This window comes from Manis pentadactyla, chromosome 4, assembly GCF_030020395.1.
Source record: "Manis pentadactyla isolate mManPen7 chromosome 4, mManPen7.hap1, whole genome shotgun sequence".
NCBI classification, from domain to species: domain Eukaryota; kingdom Metazoa; phylum Chordata; class Mammalia; order Pholidota; family Manidae; genus Manis; species Manis pentadactyla.
Window position 1 is genome coordinate 81,325,161 of NC_080022.1, and position 24,244 is coordinate 81,349,404.

The 24,244-nt window shown below is 42.3% G+C and overlaps 1 protein-coding gene and 1 pseudogene across 2 annotated transcripts in view; one reads left to right on the forward strand and one right to left on the reverse strand.

Annotated features, from left to right (window-relative positions):
• Positions 1 to 5: 5 nt before the first annotated feature.
• LOC118923086 (cleavage and polyadenylation specificity factor subunit 6-like) overlaps positions 6 to 24,244 on the forward strand; it is a 43,414-nt gene continuing 19,175 nt past the window's right edge. Inside the window, exons 1-4 of one of the 2 annotated variants that reach the window (XM_057500441.1) lie at positions 6 to 332; positions 951 to 1,029; positions 1,421 to 1,509; positions 4,882 to 5,107. In XM_057500441.1, the coding sequence (XP_057356424.1) occupies positions 6 to 332; positions 951 to 1,029; positions 1,421 to 1,446 (432 nt within the window). In that variant the 3' untranslated portion in view covers positions 1,447 to 1,509; positions 4,882 to 5,107. Of the gene's footprint in view, positions 333 to 950; positions 1,030 to 1,420; positions 1,510 to 4,881; positions 5,108 to 24,244 lie in introns of those variants that run through there. The other variant, XM_057500442.1, reaches the window with a different exon arrangement.
• LOC118923126 (U6 spliceosomal RNA) lies at positions 10,981 to 11,075 on the reverse strand (annotated as a pseudogene).

Consider the following 24,244-nt stretch of genomic DNA (forward strand, 5'->3'; position numbering starts at 1 on the left):
TACTTATGAAGAGCTGCGCGCCCGCCCCCGCCGCTCCTCCCCACTCCCCGCCCCTGGCCCGGTTGCCCGGTCGCGGTGGGCGGCCCCAGCCAATCCACACCCCTGTCCCGCCTCCTCCGGGTAGGAAACTCCAAGACCCTGCAAGGGGTGATTCAGCTGTGATTCAGCCACGCCGTCGCGCGCGAATCTGCCCTTCGGCTCTTCAGGTGCTGCGGTGCACCCGCCGTCGGCTTCCCGTAGCCCCAGGCCCCAAGGGCCCCCAGCCGCCCGGCCCCCCGGCCCCCAAGCCATCCAGGACGGCGGCCCCGATGTCCAGCCTGGGAGGGCAGCAGGTCTGTGGGGAAGGAAGACGGGGAGTATTGGAAGGAGTCTGGAGGTGGAGGACAGGGATTCTTCCCTTCCACTTGGTGACTTAATGCAGGCCCGTGCGTGCGGCAGCACTAAATTTAATAGAAAGTACCGACCTCGGCTCCGCTGGCGCAGCCGACAGTATTGCTCACGTGGGGCTGAGCCGCAGAATCTGCAGCCAAGTAACGGTGGCCTGACCGTGAGCAGGGCCCTCTCCCAGCTCCGGGTTCGTCTTCTACCCCAAAAGCAATGATCTCTGGCCTCCTACCTCGCGCGGCCCTTAGTGTAGGTGCACGTTATGCAGGTGGGGCGAATGCAGGTGCGTGCCCGCAGGCTCAGGTCAGGTAATCCAGCACAGCACAGCCTACCTCCGGTACCGCCTGAGGAACAGCTGCCCCAGACCTGGCAGTTTGCCTCTGGGAGAATTCCAGGGTGACATCTGCAGCCCCGCGGTTCCAGGAAAGATTTTCTCACGTTGAAGAAGAAGTCTGTGGGACTAAGTTCCTCCCAAGTGTAGAGAAACCAAAAATGAAATTTAAAAATGTAATCAGACTTTCGTGCCCCTAGTCTGAAGCACTGTTTTTTTCTGAATTTATTTCTAGCTTGCTTTTCTGGGCTTTGCTCTGAAATTGTCAGGCAAGAGGATGTTAAGTCATATTCTACTGAGTGGCATTGTACAAGGTATTGTCAAATTATTTCCCATCGTTCGCTTATTATTACTGAGTAGTTGTTCCCACTGCAGACGAGAGATTTTAGGGGAAGAGTGGAGTGTGTTTTCTCTCTTTCTTATTTTTTTCTAGGGAAATCAGCCGTGCATTCCAGTGTATACTGTATTCACATTCTCCATATAGCCTGCTGAGCCATAGCATTACACTCATTTTAAAATAAATAAAACTTTGCAAAATTTTTATTCTTTCCCTTTGCCTGCACTGAAATAGCACAATCAGGCGTAGCTCTTGTAGTCCTTCCTTCCTAGAATCAGAAAGCTACACTTGCTAGAGCTCTCTTCCACCTCTGAAACCCACAAAGTTTATATTTGCAGAACTAAGCCATGCAATTCTCCTTTTGGCAGTCTCTGACCTGAGTCAGCTTCCCTAACAGAGCTTTAACCCCACCTGGGATGTAATTACGGTTTTCAAGAAGAGGAGGAAATGGGCTATGGTAAGTAACTTTTCATAGCAGTCTTCTCCTGGTTGCTCAGACTGGCAGGGGATCAGCTGTTGCTCTTCACTGTTAAAAGGACGTTCTTAAAATTTCTTTGTTGATGTTTGTTGCACAGGAATGAACTATTGATAAAATTATTCACTAACCTTAACACAATTTTTTAATTGTAATGTGGAGCTCTGTAATTACAGAACTCCCTTCTGTAATGTGGAGCTCAGCGGTTAGCAAAATTTCCTCCTAAATGATACATCTTTGAGACCAAGTTTGAAAATGTCCTAAATTATAATGGTAATCATGTGGCCTGACCAATTCCTTTATGAGCAGACCTTAGTCTATTGGAGGGCTCACAGACATCCTTTTTTAGATGAGGATCCTGCTACTAGCTGTCCTGAGTAAGATGACTTGCCTAACCTCACCATGCACACCTGGTCTTGTGACCCCAGGAGCTATCTTTCTGTGACCATGCTTTTTTCTATTCCAGTGCATGGAAGTCATGTTGGGTCATAAGCCCAGGCTTACTTGATTAATTTATTATCCATAGATGCTCAACAATGCTGTGCAGTTGGTGTAGAAAATACTTGCAGTTTGGGGGACTCACTGTTCTCCTGCAGAAAGAGCCCGATGGTTACTTCTTGAAACGTGCATGCCTGCAGTCATGTTAAGAAATACTGCGGTTCCCGTTGCACACCAGTGATGCAATGTGGCTGATGAAGAGTTTACAGAGAACTGGGATGCTGCTGCAGCCCTTCCTCTGTACTTTCATGGTACCCCACCAAGTTCATTGAGTTGATTTCCTTGAGTCCTTCGTTTGATTTCACCTGTGTGCTTGTTGTCTGTCTTCCCCACTAAAGCTACTGGCAGCAATAAGGACTGTTTATTTTTTTCTTTATATCTCCCAATGCTCTGCATAATTACCAGCACATGGTAGGCTTTTAATGTATTTTGAATCAATGAATACTTTTTTGGAATCATGCATGAAGCCAAATAGTTTCATTGCATTCGAGAGATGAAATTTGTCATTGCAATTTTTCTGCCTGGTGGCTGGGCAATGTGTGCTTTGTAATGCTCAGATTGGTGAGAAAATACAAGTCCATCATAGGTTGCAAGGCAATACTTGACAGCAAGCTCTAGCTGTCTAGCTAGTGATTGATGATTCTTGCTATAACTGGAAAATCTAATCTGGAGGTGAAGGAGCTGAAGAGCAGAAAACAAATGTGGAAGTTGGGTAACTGGTTAGTGTTTTTCTAAGAGCCTGGAATCTCTGGTGAGTCAGAAGATTTTCAGTCATACGATGAGGCTGTTGATTAGCTTTCCTTGCATAGAAAGGCTTAATGACTTTCCAAAATAAATTGCAGAAAATGTATATCTCCCCAGGAAAGGGATAGGTTAAGCTTTATGATAGTAAATGAAATTGAGAGTAATCCATATAAAACTATAATACTCATGAAATAGCAAAAAGAGCAAGAAAACCATTTTACCCAAAATTCAGGTAAAAGGCAAAGCATGAAAAATGGCCAGGGGGAATTAGCAGTGGGAACATGGAGTTCTGCAGGAAAAAATGTGACTTAGCAGAAACTAAAAAAAATCTGGTGGGGTAGAGTTAGTCATGGAAAAATCAGCAGTCATGATTATGCATTTTGTGAAGATAATTATATGCTTGTCTAACAGTTAACATTTAGACTGAAATTAAATAGTTCGAAGCCCATACAATGAAATCTCTTATCCTGGTCATTCAAAATACTGCTGCTAACTATCTAGATTAGTTTATAGGAAGCTTTACAAATAAGTTACCACATAGCAACAGTATTCTGAAAAGTATAATTTTAGAGGAAAAGCTTCCAATTCAAACCTTAGACAAGATTAGTATTTTCAGCACACTATTATACTTATAAATCTAAGGCTTATCAAACTACCTGTGAACTTTCATTTTGGTGAACCATAAATATTTTTATTCTCTAAATGCAATGTTGACAAAATAGACAAGTCATAAATGTAAACTGTGAATATTGTTTTAGTAATATAAGGTCATTTAAAATGAAAACCTTTAATGTGTATTTTTTAATATAACATGATTAAGGAGTTTTTATATTGTATCATTTTATGTAAACATCCCTTAATTCCCCATTTCTATAATTCTGTCATGCCTGACATACACACCAATTTGATGAACAGAAATCCATTCATTCAATAAATACTTGAATATTTACCTGTTACTGAGTTCTGTCAGACTTTGGATATATAGAATAAAACAAAAAGTCCCTTTCCTATGAAACATATCATCACTCCTACTCACTGTCCCAATTTTAATATTTGAATGACTTTCTGTCAGTATTTTGGATTGGATATAAAACAATCTTAACAACGTTATTTATTAATAAATTTTGTTCCATGTGAGAAAAAAAAACGTTAAGATTTAGCAATGCAATGGTCAGTCCATCAAATGGGTATCTTTAATTCAGAAAATTATCTGTGGCTTGAAATGCTGGTACTTTTTCAGTTTGAATGTATCGATGAACTTGCAAAGTTCTGCATATGAAACCAAAAGAATCCCAATATGAAAAGACAATTCTGTAAAAAGGCAAGTCTAACAGAAAAGGTAAGTAGGTGTGAGATTCCTCAGATGAAGAAAAAGCAATTAGTGAAACACCAGTTTAAAGGCATTTGCAAAGGAGGTTTCATTCTCTTTTTTAGATAATTCATTTGTTGACATTTTACAAAATAGTGTAATTCACAGATGCTCCAAAATTATAGCCTGTAACCATCCAGCCACCTGCTGCTGTTACTGGATGATGCTCCATCCTATTACAGCAATTCTTCTTTCAAACAGAGCTGTCAAGCTAGTAAGTAATTCCTGAATAAGTGAGTTATTTCTACACTGCAGGCATGTTTATAATGTTTAGCTAGTTTTAACAGCCATCTTAAACCATTATCCTTAACAGCCATCTTAAACCATTATCCTTAAGTTATTTTCCATATATTGTTCCAACTCACAGCTGTAAATCAGCTACATACGAGTCAGACATGGGAACCAGAATTTGGTAAACTTCATAAACAGCTGTTAAAATGACTGAATTGAAAAGATTGGTCTTAAGTCTAGATTTAACAGTTGTTTTACATCTCCTACCCTTTTGGAATTTGTTGACCAAGATTGTGCCTTATACAGAATAACAATCCAAATCCCAGAGAGATTAAGTCATTTACCCAAGTTTACACAGCGGGGGAGTGGTAGAGCTGGGCTTTGAACATAGGCTGTTGAGCCCCAGGTTCACCGCCACAACCACCACACCTCGCAGCCTCTGCTCAGTGGAGGCACAGTGGCACACACACTTCCCACCATGTGAACTCAAGTCCCTTTTCCTTTTTCCACAGTGTTCCTGCCTTGTGGAGCTGGCCTTTGCTAAAGTTCCTGGCTGGGTGAATTTCCAAAAGAAAGCTAAGCCAAAACCAAGATTTCCAAAGGAAAGCCAAGGCCCTAGGGGAGGAGAAAGGGCTCCTTCTCTTGCTTTTGCTTCCAATTCATTTAGTCCTCCATATTTCTCTGCATCCAGAACCTTTTCCTTTCCAGAGCAGGAAAAATAAAAGTCTCGATCTGGAAGAGGTTTTTTTTTTTTTCACTCTGACAACATGAAATAAATGCTCCTCCTCATTTCTGTTATTCATTAAGAAATAGGGGTCATGACTATAAGAAATAAACTATGGTTTGGCTAGGAGGGCCTTTCTGCCCTACTGTTTGCCTCTGGCATAATCACAATGAGTCAGTTTAATCCCTAATCACCTGTTAGCCTTCCGCATGCCTTTCTCATTTAGGAATTCATGTACTATTTGTTATCATGGTACAAATGTCCAGGCTCAAGATTAAACTCGACATAAAATCACTTTTGTTTCCACTGCCCTCTGCGCACGGTGATGTCTCCCTCCTCGGGAGCCCAGCAGGGACGCTCGGGCAGTTGCACCCCCTCTCGTGGGCACAGGGTACATGTCCGGCACCAGCCTGACTCCCAGGAGGCCTGTCACTCCCCCAAACCTAATTGAGGTTGCTCCATGCCGACCTCCAAGCCTGCCTCTGGAAGCAGGTCTGGCAGCACCTGTGCCTGGGTGTCTGAGGTCTTTCTCAGTTGAACAGTCACTGTCTTTGTGACTTTCCCACGTGCTCACTTCCACACCACCTTTAAAGCCGCTTGGAAAATGTTGATGATGTCAGTACTCATGACTGAGGCTGATTCCAAGAAAAAAACCACTGTGTGCTCTTCTCCTCCCTCCCATCAGAAGCATTTTTATCATTTGGCAATCAGGGTCCAATGATCATTACAGGCAGCCATGAGAGCCAAACCCCGCAGGGGCAGCGGGAATTGAGTGAGACAGCGGGTGTGACGTGAGGGAGGTACAGGCAGAGATGGAGAGAACGTTATTTTTATCATGGTGAGGACTTTGGAGTTGCCTGTATGGACATGAACCACAAGGTCCCACTTGCTGCCTCTGAATTTTCCAAGAGGTGTTTGCGGGTATTCGAGCACCTTGTCCCCATACCTGAGAAAGTCACCTTGCCTCTGTCTACCTAGGGCAGGAAGATGATGTTGTAACTGGAGATATGACTCAGTCTACTAGACAATTCCCATAGATTCGGGTTCCCAGCTTCTTTCTAGCCCAGCAGGGGATGGATGGTTACCACAGCCTCTTACAGTGACAGGTAATAATAACACTAGGTGTGTGAAAGATGCCATCTCTGTACCGAGCATTCCACCCATGAAATTACTCAAGGGAGCTGCTTTCTTCATTGCTGTTTTAGCTCTGGCCACCACGCTCTTTCCTGATAGTATCTGGTGCCTCCCCAGATAACCTCCACTTATCTCCACCTCTGCTTTGTTCTCTAACCATGGTTTGCTAGCTTGGACATGGGCTCCAGGAAAATCTGGTTCCCGAGGTCTGCCCAGGCACTTTCTGTTGCTAGAGAAGAATGCGTGCTGGCTCTGCAGCTTTCTGTGCCTGCGATTTGTTGGGCAAGGCACTAATCCTTTGAGTGTTCCAAAGAGAAGATTAAGAACAAGTTAAACCTTTAGATTAAATAGTTCAGTTAATCCAAGAACAAAGCACACTGGGGCTTTGAGGCCATGTGAACAGCCCACACGGGGGTCGTCTTAAAAATCCAAAGTGGTCATGGAAAAGTGGCACATGCTTTTTCCACTAAGAGGGATAAATTAATATGCTGCGGGTGTGTTTGTGTGTGTGTGTGCGTGCGTGTGTGTGCACATGTGTGTAAGACATTTAATTTCTCAGGGTTTTAGTTTTTCTATCTGTAAAATGGGCACAATGAATCAGTGGTCCAGATCTCGTATTCTGTTTTTCTTTCTTTAAGACTTGGATATGTGGACCAGAATTGTTTCATGGCTGAAATATGTTAGTTGTATCGAATAGTTACTATTTCCAAATTTCTTTTTAAAGTTTTTATTGACATTTATCTTCTTCTGAGGATTATAGTTCATAGTTTCTATAGATTATAGTGAACATACTTTTTAAACTGACTTGGTTCAAAGCATCCAGTGTTCCCAGATACAAACTGGTTGTTAGAGTCTGAGACCAAATTCAGATCCACCATTGCTTTGTCTTCAAAACGAACTCAGATGTGAGGAGCCCTTTGCTGTGGGTCTGTATATTTTGTTTCAGCATTGGCACTTGCATTCATTATGGTTATCACAGCCTCAGCATTGTCCATTAGTATGAGACCCAGCCATGCTGTAGGTGCAGTGAGCGCATGGCTCTTGGGGCAGAAATTACCAAGGCACTCCATCACATATGGGGACACAGTGGGTGACACCCTAGGGGAAGGCTAGGTGGCAGCCAGTGGCCAGGCTCTGCTTCTGCTCCTCAGTGTCCATCTCTTTCTAAGTTCAGGAAAATGTGCTGTTCTGAGGAGGAGAGAGGTCGAGAGGGACAGCTCAGAGAGTGAGGCACAGGGCAGTTTTCTGGGATTCTCCTACTTGTCTGTAAGACTTACCTGGGCAAACTCACTGGGCTTGCCATTCAACTAGGTGCTCCTGAAACCTAATTATTCAAAGCCTTCTTGACAATACTGGACAAATAATGGTGGTTTTCATCCCATACTCACCCCCGCACACTCCTGTGTTCACTGAGGCTGGTCTAAATGAGTAGGTTTCCCTTTGCCTGAATGCTTTATAAATAATTGTTTACTAGTGTTGATGAATTTCTCTGTCTAGATCATTATGATTTAGTCATGAATAACATCCTAAATGTTTTGAGTGCTTGCCATGTACTAGGATTATCTACTTTATTTCTCATGAAATTCCTGGGAAGCAGGTACTGTCATTTCCCCCTTGAGAAGAGTGAGGCTTAGCAAGGCTGAAGTAAGGTGGTTAAGATCACACAAGGAGATAGGGCAGAGCTGGGGCTCACAGCAGCTCACTTGGCTCCAGAGCATGCATGCTTGACCATGGCCTAGCTACTTGCAGCCTATCCTAAGTGCTCACTACGTGCCAGCTCAGGGCAACGCACCGTGGGCAGAGGCGGGGGATGCAACAGGAAGACCACAATGTTTCCCCTGACCTCAAGGAGGCCTAGGCAGGGGGAGCCAGGAATATGGATTATTACATAGAAGGTGGGGTGCCAGGTCCATGGCCCAGGAAGGACAGAAAGTGCTGCAGGGACTGAGACAGGAGTCGTCGGTTCTGGGTGGGCAACTATTTTACGTTTTTAATCTCACCTCAGTAACTTGAAATTTTGTATTTTAAAATGATAACTCAAACTTTGAAAACTAGAAAAAAGTGCATATACAAAAAAAAAAAAAAAAAAGACTGGCTGGCCTGTTTTCTGACTTGCATCCTCTGGTGGCTGGTGGGCAGTTTCGGATTCCCTCGCTTCTGTTCACTTTCTGTTCTTTCCTGTACTGTCCGTTCTCTCCAAAGGTGAGTTCAGCTTCCTTTAACAGCTAACTTCATTACCTCCCAAGGCATTAACCTTGATATAAAATCTTTTAATTAACTCTAAGGAGGAAGAGCAGGCCCTGAAGCTGATCCTGCCCTCCCATACCTGTTAAACTGCTCCAGCTGCTTTCATCAGAAGCAAACAAACCAAAAATGCACCTTGTCCTCAAGTTCAACCCGAAACAGTTGTTGGATTGGTGTGTCATGTTTTGCCTGGTCACTCTAGCCACTGGCAACAGGGACACTGTTTCGAGCAGGTAGACAAAGCTTCAACTTACACTGGTGTTTGCGGGTGCTGAAAGTAATAAGCCCCTCAGATCAGTGTCATGATTTAGATGCTCCTTAGTAGCAGATCTGGGCTGACTAACTTGTTCTCCTAGACAAATTCACAGCATTCAGAAACAGGAAGTCAGGAGGTGAGGCAGGTGAGAGGCCTGTCCTGGTCAGAATGGACGAGAGGACTCCCAGGGCGATCCCACTGTGTTCCAGGCTGTGGCTGGGTGGGCAGGAGGTGGGCAGGCCCCCAGGACTCTGCAGCCCCTATCCTCTCTGGGCAACACAGACTGTGGACTCAGTACAAATTGCTGCCTGGTATTCAACATCCTGTGGCTGAATGAGCTGACACACTTGGCTAGCTAAGGCTTTGAGTAGTTTTAAAAACTTAACTTTTTTTATTTTTTATTGAAGGGTAGTTGACACACAGTATTACATTAGTTTCAGGTGTACAACACAGTGATTCAACATTTATATACATGATAATAATTCTAGGTACCATCTATCACCATACCAAGTTGTTACAATATTTTGACTATATTCCTTATGCTATACATTACATCCCGGTTACTTATTTATTTTACAATTGGAAGTGTGTGTATATATATATATATATATATATTTTGTGTGTGTGTGTGTGTGAGGGCATCTCTCATATTTATTGATCAAATGGTTGTTGACAACAATAAAATTCTCTATAGGTGGGTCAATGCTCAATGTACAATCATTAATCCACCCCAAGCCTAATTTTCGTCAGTCTCCAATCTTTTGAAGCTTAACGAACAAGTTCTTACATGGAGTACAAATTCTTACATAGTGAATAAGTTACATGGTGAACATTACAGGGGCAGTCATCACAGAAGCTTTCGGTTTTGCTCATGCATTATGAACTATAAACAGTCAGTTCAAATATGAATACCCATTTGGTTTTTATACTTGATTTATATGTGGATACCACATTTTTCTCTTTATTATTATTATTTTTAATAAAATGCAGAAGTGGTAGGTAGATACAAGATAAAGGTAGAAAACATAGTTTAGTGCTGTAAGAGAGCAGATGTAGATGATCAGGTGTGTGCCTGTAGACTATGTGTTAATCCAAGCTAGACAAGGGCAATAAAACATCCACGTATGCAGAAGATTTCTCTCAGAACAGTGGGGGGAGGTTCTAAGCCTCACCTCTGTTGATCCCCATTTTCTCACCTGATGGCCCCCCTGCGACTGTGCCTGTCTTAGGTTGTTCCTCCCTTGAGGAATCTTACCCGTCTCTGGCTAACCAGTCATCTTCCGGGGCCATACAGGGAAATGTAAAATTGGTAAGTGAGAGAGAAGCCTTATTGTTTGAAAAGGTTAGCTTTTTACTTTGCAAAAACTTAACTTTTTAAGGCAAACAGGTATTCCAGGAAGCAGAGATTCTACACCAAGGATGTCCAGGTTTGGACATCACTTACTCTCTCTTATGAGCTATGCCTTCACTTTTAAGACACAATAGTACTGTGCCAGAAATGCAGTTCTGAACATAACACCAGGAGAAATGAGTATCTTAAATAAAAAGCAGAGTCTTCTTTTTCCTTATCAGCCCAGAGGAACACATTAAAAAAAAAAGACTTACAATGTAAGAAATTTATACAGATGTATGTATTTTTTCCCTAATTATCAATGAATCAAGAAGCAAACTATAGTACTGGACTAGTTAAACTACTTAGATGTTTTCTGCAAGGCAGTAATATAAGAGGAGAAAACAGATTCAGATATACTGGTCTGCACTCCCTGTCACCTTCTGGATGGGGAGAGAATGAATGTGAGGCTGACCAGGCCCTGGGGAACTGTTACGACTTCCTTAGTCCCCTGCAGGCTCAGGAGCCTATCTTGTGTCTGTCTGGCTATTCCAGGAGTTTACTCAGCTGCTATCCTGCCTGAACTTCTTTCTTTTTTTAAGTCATTTTTAAAACATTGACTTTATTTTTAAGAACTGCTTTAGATTCACAACAAACCTGAGCAGAAGGCACAGAACTTTCCCATCTGCCCCCTGCCCACACACATGCCCAGTCTTCCCCATGATCTGCAGGCCACCAGCCCTGTACATTTGTTATGACTGATGAACCTGCACTCACACATCATTATTACCTAGGATCCATGGCTGATATTACGGTCCACTCCTCACGCTGTACATTCTGTGGGCTTGGACATGCATCCATTATTATGGTATCATACGGACTATTTCATTGCCGTAAAAATCCTCTGGGCTCCACCTACTCACAAGTAGATGAAACACTTCATGAATTTGCATGTATCCTTGTGCTAACCTTCTCTGTATTATTCTAATTTTAGTATATGTGCTGCTAAAGAGAGCACTGAACTTCTTTTTATGGGCAAAATCAAAAGAAAATCAGCTCTTAGCCATAGTGACCGACGGCTGCAGAGCAGGCCCAGGACAGCTTCGCATTGCCCTGACCACCCTCACCACCACTGTGCCCTGGGGGGCATGCCTTCTCCTCCCTCTGGGGGAACCTGAGGAGTATTCAAGTCTCCGGCAGCAATTCTCAGATTTGCAATTGCATGGAGTTGTATTCCTGCTGTGCTGAGGGTAGGGTCATGCATTTTTTAAGAAAATATTCTCTCTGTAGTTCCAGTTCCAGGCATAGACTTGGCACACAGTACACATTTGTTGAGTTGAGCTACATAAACTAGGATGCAGGGGAAAATATCACTATTCTTTACAAATACCTGTATTCATGAAGCAGATGTGTCCCTATTGCATGTTTAACTGCCATAAATGTGTCTACCAGAACGGGAGTAACAGAGGCAGTAGGCACTGAGGACTCTCTCTGATCACCCCTGACTGATGGGCGGGCCGCACTGCTGTGGTGCCTGCAAGGAGTTGGGATGCTCCTATTCTGTTTTTTCTCTGCCATGCTTAGAATAGTGCCTGCTACATCGTAGGGGTTCAACTGATTTCTGTGGAATGAAGTAATGAATGAAACTCTCTCCAGGGATGGGAGGGCCTTGCATAGCTGCAGCCTGGGCAACGCCCTCTGCGATCCTGGACTTAGATGCAAGCGGGCCTAGATGCACAGCCTTCCAGCCTCTGCCAGGGCTGGCGCTGTCTCTGTCCTGGTTTGGCTCTTCCTTCTCAGTCAGCTACTACTGTCAATCTCCATCCTACTGCACCAGCTTTATTAGAATGAGCTGTGTCTACAAGAGGTGAGCTCTGTGCTGCTTCTAGATCTTGTATTTTGCAAACCAACCATGCATTATTCTTTAATAGTTCCTTGGAGATCATACTTCTTGGATTTTAGCCCATTCTTATGAGCCTCTTTCTCACTTTCCTAAAAACACTTTAAGATATTTGAAAAATCACTTTTGCAGGAATGAGAAGAAAGTCCTTGCATACTACACACTCCTCTTTAATCAACAGCCTATAGTAATACTCTCAATCTCTCCTTTCCCCACCTCACCCCATGCATTGCCAAATTGCAGCCTATTTGCCACCACGTTGTTGATTACTGCATAGCATGTGTTTGTCCTTAGATTCAAGATTGGTTCTTCTCAGTCCAGCCCTGTATGGTGGAGAAATACATTCCCCAGTTTCTGTTGACCTCTAGTTTCTAAATTCACTCTTTGGAGGAACTGGGAGAAGACTGGAGGGCACGAGGAAGGGAGAAGCTGGGATACTTCTCTGCAGCTCCAGCCCCCACTTCAGTTGGTGTGCCCACTGCTGGCTGCCCTTCTCCACAGATCCAGCAAGTCCTGCCCCTGGGATCTAGTAGCAGATCTGTTGTTCCTCCACCTGCTCTTGTTCCTCTGGAGATTATCTCCCTATGTCCTCTTCCATTTCTCAGCTCTTCCATTACTTTTCTAACCAATTCCCTGTATCACATCCTGTGTTTGAGAAACCTGTAGTGGTATCTGGTTTCTGACAGATGAAGCATGCAAATACTCCTGCTGACTGCATGTACCTCCCTCACTTTCCTTCTGACCGCCCTGTGCAATGAGGCGCCTGCATCTCAGGATACTGTCATAGTCAGTTGTTGGTGGAAGATCTCTGGAATCCTGGGATGGTGGGGCAGTAGTAAATAAGTGCAATGTGTCCTCAATTGGTATTCACCCAAATATTCTCTACATGCTAAAAATGTTTAATTTCTATTCTTTTTGGAGCAACCATTCAAAAGTTCCCTTGTTGAAGAGGTTGGACCACTCTTCAATTGTTTTGCTTGCTTTCCAAGCCTGGAGGCAGCTGTGGTACCTTATTGACCCCCCAACTCAAGCCAGGCCACCTTGTACCTATGCCGAAGCCATTTGCTCCTTAACTTGTGGATGCCAGTGGGCCCCCAGAGCTAGACTCATGGTGGTAGCCCAAAGGGCCTGGCAGAGGATTCAGGGCTGCTGTTTGGGTTGATGAGGCTCACTGGGAAGAACATGGCCTTGAGACCAGATACACCTGGGTTAGCATCCCTGCTTTGCATCTCCTGAGCTGTGTAAGTTTGGAGAAATTACTTCTTCAAACCTCAACTTTTTTCTAATGTCCAATGGAGAGAAGAAAGCTTTACATCAGGATTTACATTAGGTGGTTGCCTCAGAGGAAAAGACCTGCCATCAGTCCCAGGCAAGCATTCATATATCTAAAACTTAGCTACTGAGAGCTGGCTTTTCTCTTTCCCATCAACACAGTATGTAATGTAAGTCATGATCTACAGGGTCTATGAAGGACACAAGTCTGCTCCCATCCATTACCTGACATGCTCAGAAGTAACTCAAAATCTAAGACCTTTTAAGGAACACAATAACTCTGTTTCTACTAAAATGTCAGTCTCCTTAATTTGTTTTCTATGTTTATTCATCTTGGCTATTTATTAAACACATGTCTGATTGCTTAGTCTTTGCAAGTAGGATATAAAAAAGAAGAGGTCATGAATGTTTAACTTTGTATAGCTCTCTGCTTAGACCTGGTAAATACTGGATGGTGTTGATAGGAATACAGGTCCTGAATGTCTGACCCTGAGGGACTAGACAGGTATGTTCCATTATGAGATGTGGTCCGAATTCTGGCATGCCAAGACTCTAAGCTGGAGGGCATCGTATCAGTGTTATGCTTTTGTTCTGAGCTCCCTTGAAAGGAACTGATTTCTGCTGTTTAGGGCAGAAATGGTAGAGCAGACTCTGTCATTAACTTAATTTTGATTTAATAACTGTTAAGCTATTATTAGCCGTTGCTTTTATGACTTAAAAGAGAAAATGTAAGCCAGTTAGCTCATATTATGATCTTCTAAAAAGTAAACCCAGGGATCTGAGTAGGAAATATGGAAGAGGAAGAATCCTGAATCTCAAGCCACCCTATGAATTTGCATAGATTTGAAAAGCATGGTTAGGAAAGAATCTAGAGCATAGCTTTCCCAATGAGCTATCACAGACCTAAGGATTGAGATATTCTGTGATTAAGAGGTACAGAACTTCAACCCTTGTCAAGGAGGACTTTTGCCATGGTTGGTGGCCAAGGGGCTTTCTGGGGCAGCTAAAAGGAACCTTTCCCTTCTGGTCCTTTGATGGAGGGAAGGGTGGGCTGAGTGTGAGGAGCTGCTAGTTTGTCAGAATGCAAATTGATAAACAGCAGCAGAGACAAAGTACTTCTGACTCTGAAACAATAATAGGTTGACAAGCAACATATATGTGAGGATTGGTCCTAAAGTAACTCTTACTGAGAATACAGGGAAGGCCCAAGTGAAATAGCTCTTATTTAGAATAGATGATTTTCAGTTTTCTTCCCTGGTCTGTAGGTTGTACAAATTAGTCTTAAAGAAAACACACATGGTCTCCTGTTTGGTCTCATGGCCTGTGCTCAAAATGGATATAAATCAGACAGCACTCAGTTGAGACTTCTTAGTTTTGCAATCTGTCCAACAAGTGTGCTCAGTTCTCCTATACCACTTACCCCTTTCCAAAATACTCATAATTTCAAAAAATTATGTTAACCGATTGTCTCTTCCCTGCCCACCTTCCTATAATTTCCTTGAGAATACATATCTTTGTGTATTTTATTTACTGATATATGTCCTCAACACTTAGAACAAAGCTTAAAATATCAGCAGATGTTCAATAAATATTTGTGCATGCATGAGTGTTTATTCACAATACTGGTTTTATATTTTTATACATCAAAAGGCTGATAACAGGCTTGTATTTTAAAAAGATTTAGGAGCTCTCTTTGGGTAAATAAAAATTCAACTCCGTGCCTTTGCCTTCTCTACACTTATAGTTTACACAGTTGTCCAAAGTGTAGGGCTGTGATCAGCTGATTGGATTTGCAAGATTCTTAGCTGGGCAACTCAGCTGGACTGGAACAGGATTCTTTGTGCTCATTGCTGAAGATTGTTCTGGAAGGCAATGGAATTTAGTAAAATGGAGGGCTCTCACTAGGAGGAATACCCTAGCTGGACTTACTAAATTTGCCATTGGAGTAAGTCTTGTAGACTAAGAAACAATGCATTTATGTTCTTTGTTATGTGGATGACCTCTACGTTTAAACACTCACAAGCCACACTGTCTCTAACTATAAATTCAATTAACTTACCAGGCTAGAAAAATAAAACTCTTAGGCAGGCAAGTTGGATAAATAAACTGGGCTCAATAGCATGCTCCCTCCCATTGAGAAGCCACACAGGAAGCCAAATGAGCAGCTTGGTGATACTGGATTCAGAACCAGGGAACCCAGTTCTAGGACTCGGATGTGGGATGGCCCAGGTTCTGTACCTGGATGCGTCCTTGTCCACAGCTGGGAACTCTGTGCCTTCACTGGCATCCAGTCCACCTCTAGGCAGGACACCCTTTCCTTTCGTCTCTTGGGATGGTATAAAGGGGCACAGCCCGAGTTTGCTTCTGAAACTCTCCCTATTTTGTGCTTCTGTTGGTGATAAACACATTCCTCCATGAAATATGTTATTACTTCAGTCTAGTCTTGTTCTGCCCGGGGAAGCATCCTGTCTCACTGTTCGGTCAGACATTCATGTGAACCATGACTGTTTCCTGAGTGCTCACTCCAAGCTGTATTTTATTCGGTTAATACAAATGGCTCTTCTCTGACCCATTGGGTGATGTGACTTTATAGTTTAACTCTTCAGAGGGATCTTCATTTCCTTTTTTTTCCGGATGTTTGCGATACCCTTCCATCTCTCCTATTTACCTCCTTTGCCTATCAAGCACCCTCCAAATACTGAAGGATTTGCTCTCCTGAGTGGCCTGTCATGGAGAGCAGAGGGAAGTGACTTGCTGACCCCAAGATTCTTATCTCTGATGATTTGTGTCTTCCTATAAATCAGTAAGTTTTCTTTTAAGCCTGTGTGGCTACCTCTTGTGAACCTGAAGTTCAACTTGTTCCTCTAATGGAGCGTGATCGTTCTAGGAAATGAGACATTGCAAAGTCACTGTGGGATTGAGAGAGATGCTGCCTGAGGTAAGCTCACATCTGCGGCTGTCTCTAGGAGGGCTCCCACCTGTTTTCATACCACAGGCTTGCTTGTAAAAATTCACTGGCCTGCGCAGTGGATCCACCCTGCAGCTCTCATTGCCCTACCTGGGTTTGGAACCCAACCCACCACATAGATACCTTTGGGAGGTGAAAAGATGAATTAGCAAGAGGCCAGACACAATGACCCAGAAAAGCCTGTCCTTCTTGAAAGTTGCCGTTCTCATGCCAACTCTTGAGAAATGTGTTTCTAAGATTTCAACCAGGAAACCTCTCAAGCTCACGTTCTGAATCAGTGAAGCTGAACACCCAAGGCCAATAGTCCCTCTGAGGGCAGGGCCAGCATGGAATCACCTTTTTCCCATCTTCAGGACAACAGGGCCACTGAGAAATGTTCAGAACAAAGCTTTGATGATGCAGAATCACTGACATACCCCATTAAAGCAAATTCAGTTACATTCGCTATACTTCACATGACTTTGTTTATTAAAACCAGAAAATGGACAATACATTTTAGAAAAAATTGTCAGCAAGTCTTGAAATAACAAAGAATTTCTTTGTATAATTCAGTTTATAACACCAAAGCTGTCTGATAGAAATACAGTGTGAACCACAAATGTGAGCTGCATGCAAAAGTGTTTTTAAACTATCTAATAGCCACATTCTAAAAAGTGAAAAGTAAAAAAATTCCCTCCTTACTTTTGTCATGTTCTAATAAAATAGAAGATATAGGGGAAAACAGTAAAAAGAAACCTGTGAAATTAATTTCAAGGGTATGTTTTTTCAGTCCTGAGGAGGGCTTGCCTCTTCCCTGCTGCGGAGATAATCTTTAGTCCGATTATCTGGATTCAGTGAACCCTAAGGCAGGTCTTGCTCACATTCATCACCAACAGCAGGGGACATTCAGGACTGAGCCCTGTCGCAAGGGATGATTAGCAGGCAGGGGGGACCAGAAGCAGCAGAAGAGAAAGGAAGAGCCTGTCACCAAAGCCTTTGACTTCATTTGGAAAATGTGGTCCTTACTTAAAATGAGATGACTTTCTTTTATCATTACTTTGCCAAATTAACTCCTCTGAGAAGAGAAGCCACATATGCTTTTTATTGCAACAAAGGTTGCTGTATATTGAGATGAACGGATCTTGAAAATTCTGAGAGTAGCTTGCCAACAGCTTGGCATTCATTACCGTCTTTTTGATACAAGATCAAGCATTTACAAAGCACATATTGTTTGACTACTAGGGTACAGGGCCCTGTAAAGTATAAAGAAAGAAATACAAGTCCTTCTCATTTTACTGAAATTAGGCTTGGGCTAGAAAATAATACCATAGCTAATAAAATGCTATATACACACGTGTTATTCATAATAAAAGTGCTGAGGAGAGACACAAAAGAACTATGTCTTACTTAACTCAAAGTATCCCAGACATTATCATCTCAATATGTAATTAACATAAAAATTATTAATGAGATATTTGCATTCTGGTTTTTGGGTCTTTTTGGGGACCAAATCTTCAAAACTCAGTGTAATTTATACTTATGGGCCATCTCAATTCAGACTTGCTGCATTTCAGGTTTTCTATAGCCACGTGTGGCTAGTGGCTATTACATTGGACAGTGTAGTCATAAGACTATTCCATCTTGTAAACTTTCTGATTAATTGAAATTCTGTGGCTTTAAATTCTGATTCAAGGAACTCAATATTATCTCACCTTGACCTGGGCTTCCTAGTATGGATGATGGAGCTCATGTTAATAATGTGCTAATGATTGCCACCCTAGCCTTTTTTCCAGGCTATTTCTGCTTCCACTTTATTTTGTACATGCAGTCAGAGAGATCCCCTTAAGGTCTAAGATACCATCACTTCTATGCTCCAAACCTTTGTGCACCTTCCCAGCCTAGCCCTTTTGTGGCCTATAAGGCCCCACATGATCTGGCCTCTGCCTCCATCCCTGGTCTCATTTCCTATCATTCTCTTCCTGATTTGCTCAGCCACACGACTCTGTTGCTATTCCTTGATCATGCAAAGCACTCTACTGGCCCCGAGACTTGACATTTGCTTCTCCCCTTCTACCTGGAACTCTCTCCCCAACATCTTCCCAGGGTTTCCTGCACTTTCTGCATAAATGACACTTATCAGAGGGGTCTTCCTTGACCACCCTCTGTAAGACTCCCTTCCCATCATCCTGTGCCCCTTATTACCTGATTTATTGCTTTTCATAGCACCTGCTTATTTATTAATTTTCTGTCTCTCCCAGCCCCATCCCATTAGCATGTGAGTTCTGTAAGGGCAGGGACTTCCTCTCTTTCATTGGGAGGCACAGAAGACCCAGTAGCAATTGTATGTGGCACATAGTAGGTGCTCAATAAATATTAGTGATGAATAAAGGAGGGAATCCAATCTTGGTGAGAAATGCTTATGGGAATTATACACTCTCATAACAATGGTAGATTTATAGCTAAGATCTTTATTTGAGTTTAGTCTTAGAACCAAGTTAGTGTTTTCCCACAGTGGGAAGGAGCTTGTCTGGACAGAAATGCAAAGGACACTCATCCAGGTCACTCAGCTCTGCTTGGGGTTTCTCTCTCTGACTCCCTTACAGCTCCTGTTATCATTTCTCATCTCTTGGGCCCAGATTAGACACACTTTGTTTTTATTTGGTGAATCATAAATTGACAGTTGCCTAAGAATCCTAGATGTGTTTCTTCGCTAGTGGCACCTGCTCATAGCACCTCAAATCACTTAAAACCAGATCAATAATGTCTGTCCAAGGAGTCCTGTCCAGTGACTTTCTGATTGTCCTTTTCTTTTATTAGTATTTACACATTCCCTTCAGGAATGCAGGGAGGGACATTCCATATTTGTTTTTCAGATCGCTGGATTTCACAATTTCCTTGTCTGGGTTGGGTGTGCACAGACACAACCATCAGCAGCTGCTTTCTGCTGCTTCTGCTCCTGTGTTTCTTTTTTCCTCTTTCTGAGAGGATCGGGGAACTGCTTCAGAATGAACCATTTAATTGGACTCATAAGCACCCTCCAGCATTAACTCTGGGAGGTTGTGCAGTATTTGCCCTAATTCATCTTTGCTCTCCCACGGTCCCCCATAGGACTTGCAGAACAAAGCTCTGATGTGGATAGTCATGGGTGGAATGAGCCTGTGGCCATGGGACTGACAAGGTCACCAGGCTCTGACCGGAACATCCCCTGGACACACCACAGACACCATGTTCTAATCAGGTGAACTGTGTAGCCTAAGGGGCTTCTGGTGTGTGGCTGTGGGGTTGGACCCATGTGAACCCACAGAAATCTGCATGCTTGGAACTTCTCAGAGGGAACAATGTCATTGGGAAACACAACTACAAATATTGTTGCTCAACCCAGCTTGAGTGAATGATGAATATGCTCTGGGAGATGAAGAACAGAGCATCATCTTCTTGGTAAGTATTCATACTTTACAGTGCACAATAAACTATAAACACACAGTGAATTCTGATTAGTTGTAGGACAGAGCTAAAAAATATTTTTTTATAAGAACATAGAAAAAAATAATGGCCACAAGACATTGGAAGCTACCTGTCCAAATTAAGCTAATTAAGCAAATTATTTAGAATTGATTAAAGGCTGTGAGATCCAGTCCTTTTTTTCCACAACTGAGTCAAGGTTTAAATGTCAGGCATTCCCTGACCACACTATGCAAAATTCTACATTGTTCTCTATCCTCTATGCTTTATATTAGTAGCATGTATCATAAGCAATAATTATACATTTATTTGTTTTCTTGTTTCTTACGTGTATACCTGACAAGACTGTAAACTCCACAAGGGCAACAGAACATGTGTATTTTATACTCAGGAACAGGTATTGTACCTAGCCCATAAAAGTACTTCAATAAAATATTAATTATATATAATATTAATTGAATGAAGTGATCAGTGACCCTCTTTTAACAATTAAAATAAAAGCTATTAAATAAAGCATTTTCCCCAAGTCACTGTTGCCAATATCAACTTCAAAACTTCAAAGTATTTTTGAAAGAGATAATCAACTAATTCAATTTCTGAGTTAAAAAATATTCATTCTTGAATGTTATTTTAATTAGCAAATAATAATTTGTCTTCCAAAATTTTATATTCATCTGATGCAGGTTTCCCCTATCTCTTTACTTAGTGAGATATCCTTCTCATACTTTCCTTTAGTTCCTTAGACTTGGTTTTCTTGTGTTCATTGAACATAATAGAAAAGCTGATTTGAAGCCTTTGTCTAGTAAATCCAGCATCTGGGCTTCCTCAGGGACAGTTTCTAATGACTGCTCTTTTTCCCTAGGTATGGGCATACTTGTTTTCTTGCATGTTTCATAAAATTTTTGGTTTAAAATTGGACATTTTAAAAAGTGTAATTTTGTAACTCTGGAAATCATTCTCTACCTTCCCAGCATTTGTTGTTGCTGGTTTTTATGGTGACTTTTCTGATCTAATTTTGTAGTCCAATTCTTCGGCATGTGTGTCCATGGAAGTCTCTGCTCATTCAACTTAATGGTCAGTTAATGATTGGACAAAAATTTCAAATGCTTGGGTCCAATAAGCCTCACAGTCTTTGCTGGGAGGTTTGTGAGAGCATTGGGGGCACATCTTCAACATCCAGACAGGCAGTTGACAACCCTGTCTTAGCCTTCACTTCCTGCTTCTGCAGAGCCTCAAGGTCAGCTAGAGGTGAGAATTTAGGGCCTTCTCAGGTCTTTCGCGAGCATGTGCACAGCTCTGGGGATGCATGCAGGCTTCTAGATTCCTAGGAATATGTCAAAGCTTTTCAAAGCTCCCTATAGACATCTTATTCCTCAGCCTTTTCTTTTAATTTTTTTGTTTGCCTATTGTTTGATCTACCTGCTATCCACCACCTAGGCAGCTATAATGTTTTCAACTAATGCCTCTGGGGAAAGGCTCTTCACAGTGGGTAAGCTCCAAGTCAATTCAAATAAAGACAGCTTTATGAGTGGGGTCATCTAAGAACCACCAGATAGATCAGATAATGACAATTATCTGGGAATAGTGCTTTAAAGGAGCTCCAATCCCATTCTGACCCCTCCAGTGGCTGCCAGACTGCTAGTTTTCACTGAGCTTGTGGGCTATGGTTACCAGGGCTACTGTTAAGTTGGGGAAGGGAAATGGAGGTAGAACAAATTAAAATGTCATGAAATTGCTGCTTTTCCTGAGATCCAGGCTTTCTTGTGAGCAGACATTTCTCAGCTTCACACCCTTGATTAATTTCCTGAGTTCTGAAAAAGTGGATTCTGATGATTTTTGCCAGTGTTCTCATTGCTTTTATAAAGAAGATTTTCAGAGGAGCTTACTCTGCCATTTTTGCTGACATCCTTCCACAGATTATTTGGTGGAGTTTATCCTTCCCTTGACATGAGTTATTTTCTAAACACTGACAATCTAAAGCCCTGAAGAGCTTAGATTTATTCTAAGTTTTCAAGAAATGAGTCTTCTGAGACAAATATTTGTTCTTATAAAGCCACCAAAGAAACAAGGCAATTAAAGGATGTGTAAATAAGTAAGCCACAGAGAAAAGATAAATTGATCATGGCTGCCATAAACTTTCATCATTATTTATATCTTTTTTGCTTGTTCGTTTCAGTATGAACCTGGTTAACTTAAAAATACCTGGTTAAGGTTAACTGTGTGTGTTAGTTGCCCATCTCTTTCCTGGGCCCAGGCAAGCCTGGGGCAGAATAAGACTGAGGTAGAATTGGTCTTCAGCTGGCCCTCGCTGTTGACTATTTCTGCTGTATTAGTCTGCTTGGGCTGCCGTAACATAAGAACACAGACTGAATGGCTTGAACAACAGAAATTTATTTTCTCACAGTTCTGGAGATTCAAAGCCCAAGATCAAGGCACAAGAAGGCTTGGTTCTTCCTGAGGCCCCTCTCCTTGGCGGCAGCTGGCCACCTTCCGGCTGCGGCCTCACACGGCCTTTTCTTTACACACACGTGTTCCTGTTGCACCTTCCTCTTCTCATGACTCCAGTCTTATTGGACTAGGGTTCATCATTGTGACCTTATTTAACCTAAATTACCTCGTTAAAGGCCCTGTCTCCAAATATAGTCACACTGAGGGGTTAGGACTTCAATATACGAATTTGGAAGAAACAATGCAATCCCTGACGAGTGTCTAACAGTGAGTAGGTTCTCAATAAGCATTTTCACTGATGACATACGTCCCCTTTTATCCCTTGCCCTTTATGCTTCTGTATCATCCTTTTCCCCTCTGTAAGTACCTCCCAAGCTAAGCACAATGGCTTCTGGTCTGTTGGGAAAGCAGCACTGTATGGGGCTGCCAGACTCATCTCAATTCTGGAGATCAAATCCTCACTCTGGTACCAGGTAGCTGTGTGACCTTTAGCAAGTCAGTTAACTCACTGGTTTTTCTCCGACTTTTTCATTCTTGGGTGCTTTGGCCCAATTCTCTTTCACTTTTCTCCACCCTCTGGACTCTGGATTTGTCTAGACCCTACCACTAAAAAATCCCCTCATCAGCCTGTGTGTGGCATGTCTAGAGGTCAGTTAGTGAAATACATCCTGGTAAATACACTGATTCAATAACTCTGAGGTCCTCCATCTCCACCCAGATGATATCTTTGTTTCCAGAGACACTTTCCCTGCTATTGCTGCTCTGGCAAGAGTGGTGCTCACATTGTTGGGTAATTCAGTCCAAAAAGAAAGGCAAACACAGTTTGGCTTCAGAGCGCATACTTTTAAACACTATACTATGCTGCACCTGAATAACTGATTGAGTCGTGTTAATCAGAGGTTTCAAAGTTTAATACTATGGGGCAGTATAGTATTCCAATACCTGCCTGGCTGGACAACTCCAGAAGCAGTCTGATGTTTGGTTGCCTGAATATTTTTGCTTTTCAGGAAATGGGGGCTAATCTGACCAGTGCTGCTATAAATATTCTAGTGTGTGTCTTTACTGAATCTTTCTACTCATTTCTGTTCAGTATATACTTGATAGTTCCATTCCTAAGTCACTGGAATAAGTGAGTCATTGCAATACACAGAGAAGTGAAATTTCTTGGGGGTGAGGGAAGAAAGGGAAGATGCAGCAGGGGAGGACTAGTCGGGACATAGCTGGGAGTAGACTGGAAGCTGGAATGCCTCACATGAATTTATCCAACCAGCTTTCACTGAGAATATGCCTTGTTTCAAGTATTATACAAAATGATGGGCCAGAGCTCATGTCAGGGGCTTTTCTGACTGTAGGATTGGGCTAGGCATCTCCTATAGGACAGTAGAAGAAAAAAAGATGGGCTGAGTTTAAGTTTTAATTGTTTGTTTCTTTTTGTCTCTAGGCAAGCCACTTAGCTTCTCAGAGTCTGTTATTCCATTTTTAAAATCTACACAGGTGTTCTATATAGTCAGTTCTAGTGCTTAGGCTATCTCCTTCTAGAATTCTGTTTTACTGGGTGTGGAATGTGGATCCTGCCTAAAGAAAAGTCTGTATTTTTGAGCTTGATTTTAGCACAAGGCTGCTCTCAAGCTGGGAAGACGAGAGGACAGAGGTACATACATGTGGTAACAGTTTGGTGAAGAAAATTAAGCTCACAGTTCACTCAGAAAATCTGGAAGTAAACCTTTAAAGAACCAAATAGTTACATTTTTATACTGTCCTTCCATGGTGTTATTCATGAATACCTCACATATGGTAAGTAAAGAATTTCCCTTAGCAGTTTAGACAAAGAGGGGTATATTGTGGGTTATTAATCCTAAAGGGACTGACAAGGGTTCATAGTAAATGCAGACTCAAGAGATAAAACTCTCGTTTGCCCAGTGTCACAGATGCAGTAGTCATATGTTTTGTGTATTTTGATTCAGGAATGATGTTTTATTAAATTCTTTGTTCCGAGCACCTGGTAGCACAGAATAGACATTCAATGGACATAATAATCCCTGTTCTCTAAATGGAAAACCAAGACCAAACTTTAATACTGACATTGTCCCCTAAATTGTTGGAGAACTAGATCTTATTATTTTTATCAAATTTAATGAAGCTGACCTCACCTTTGGAG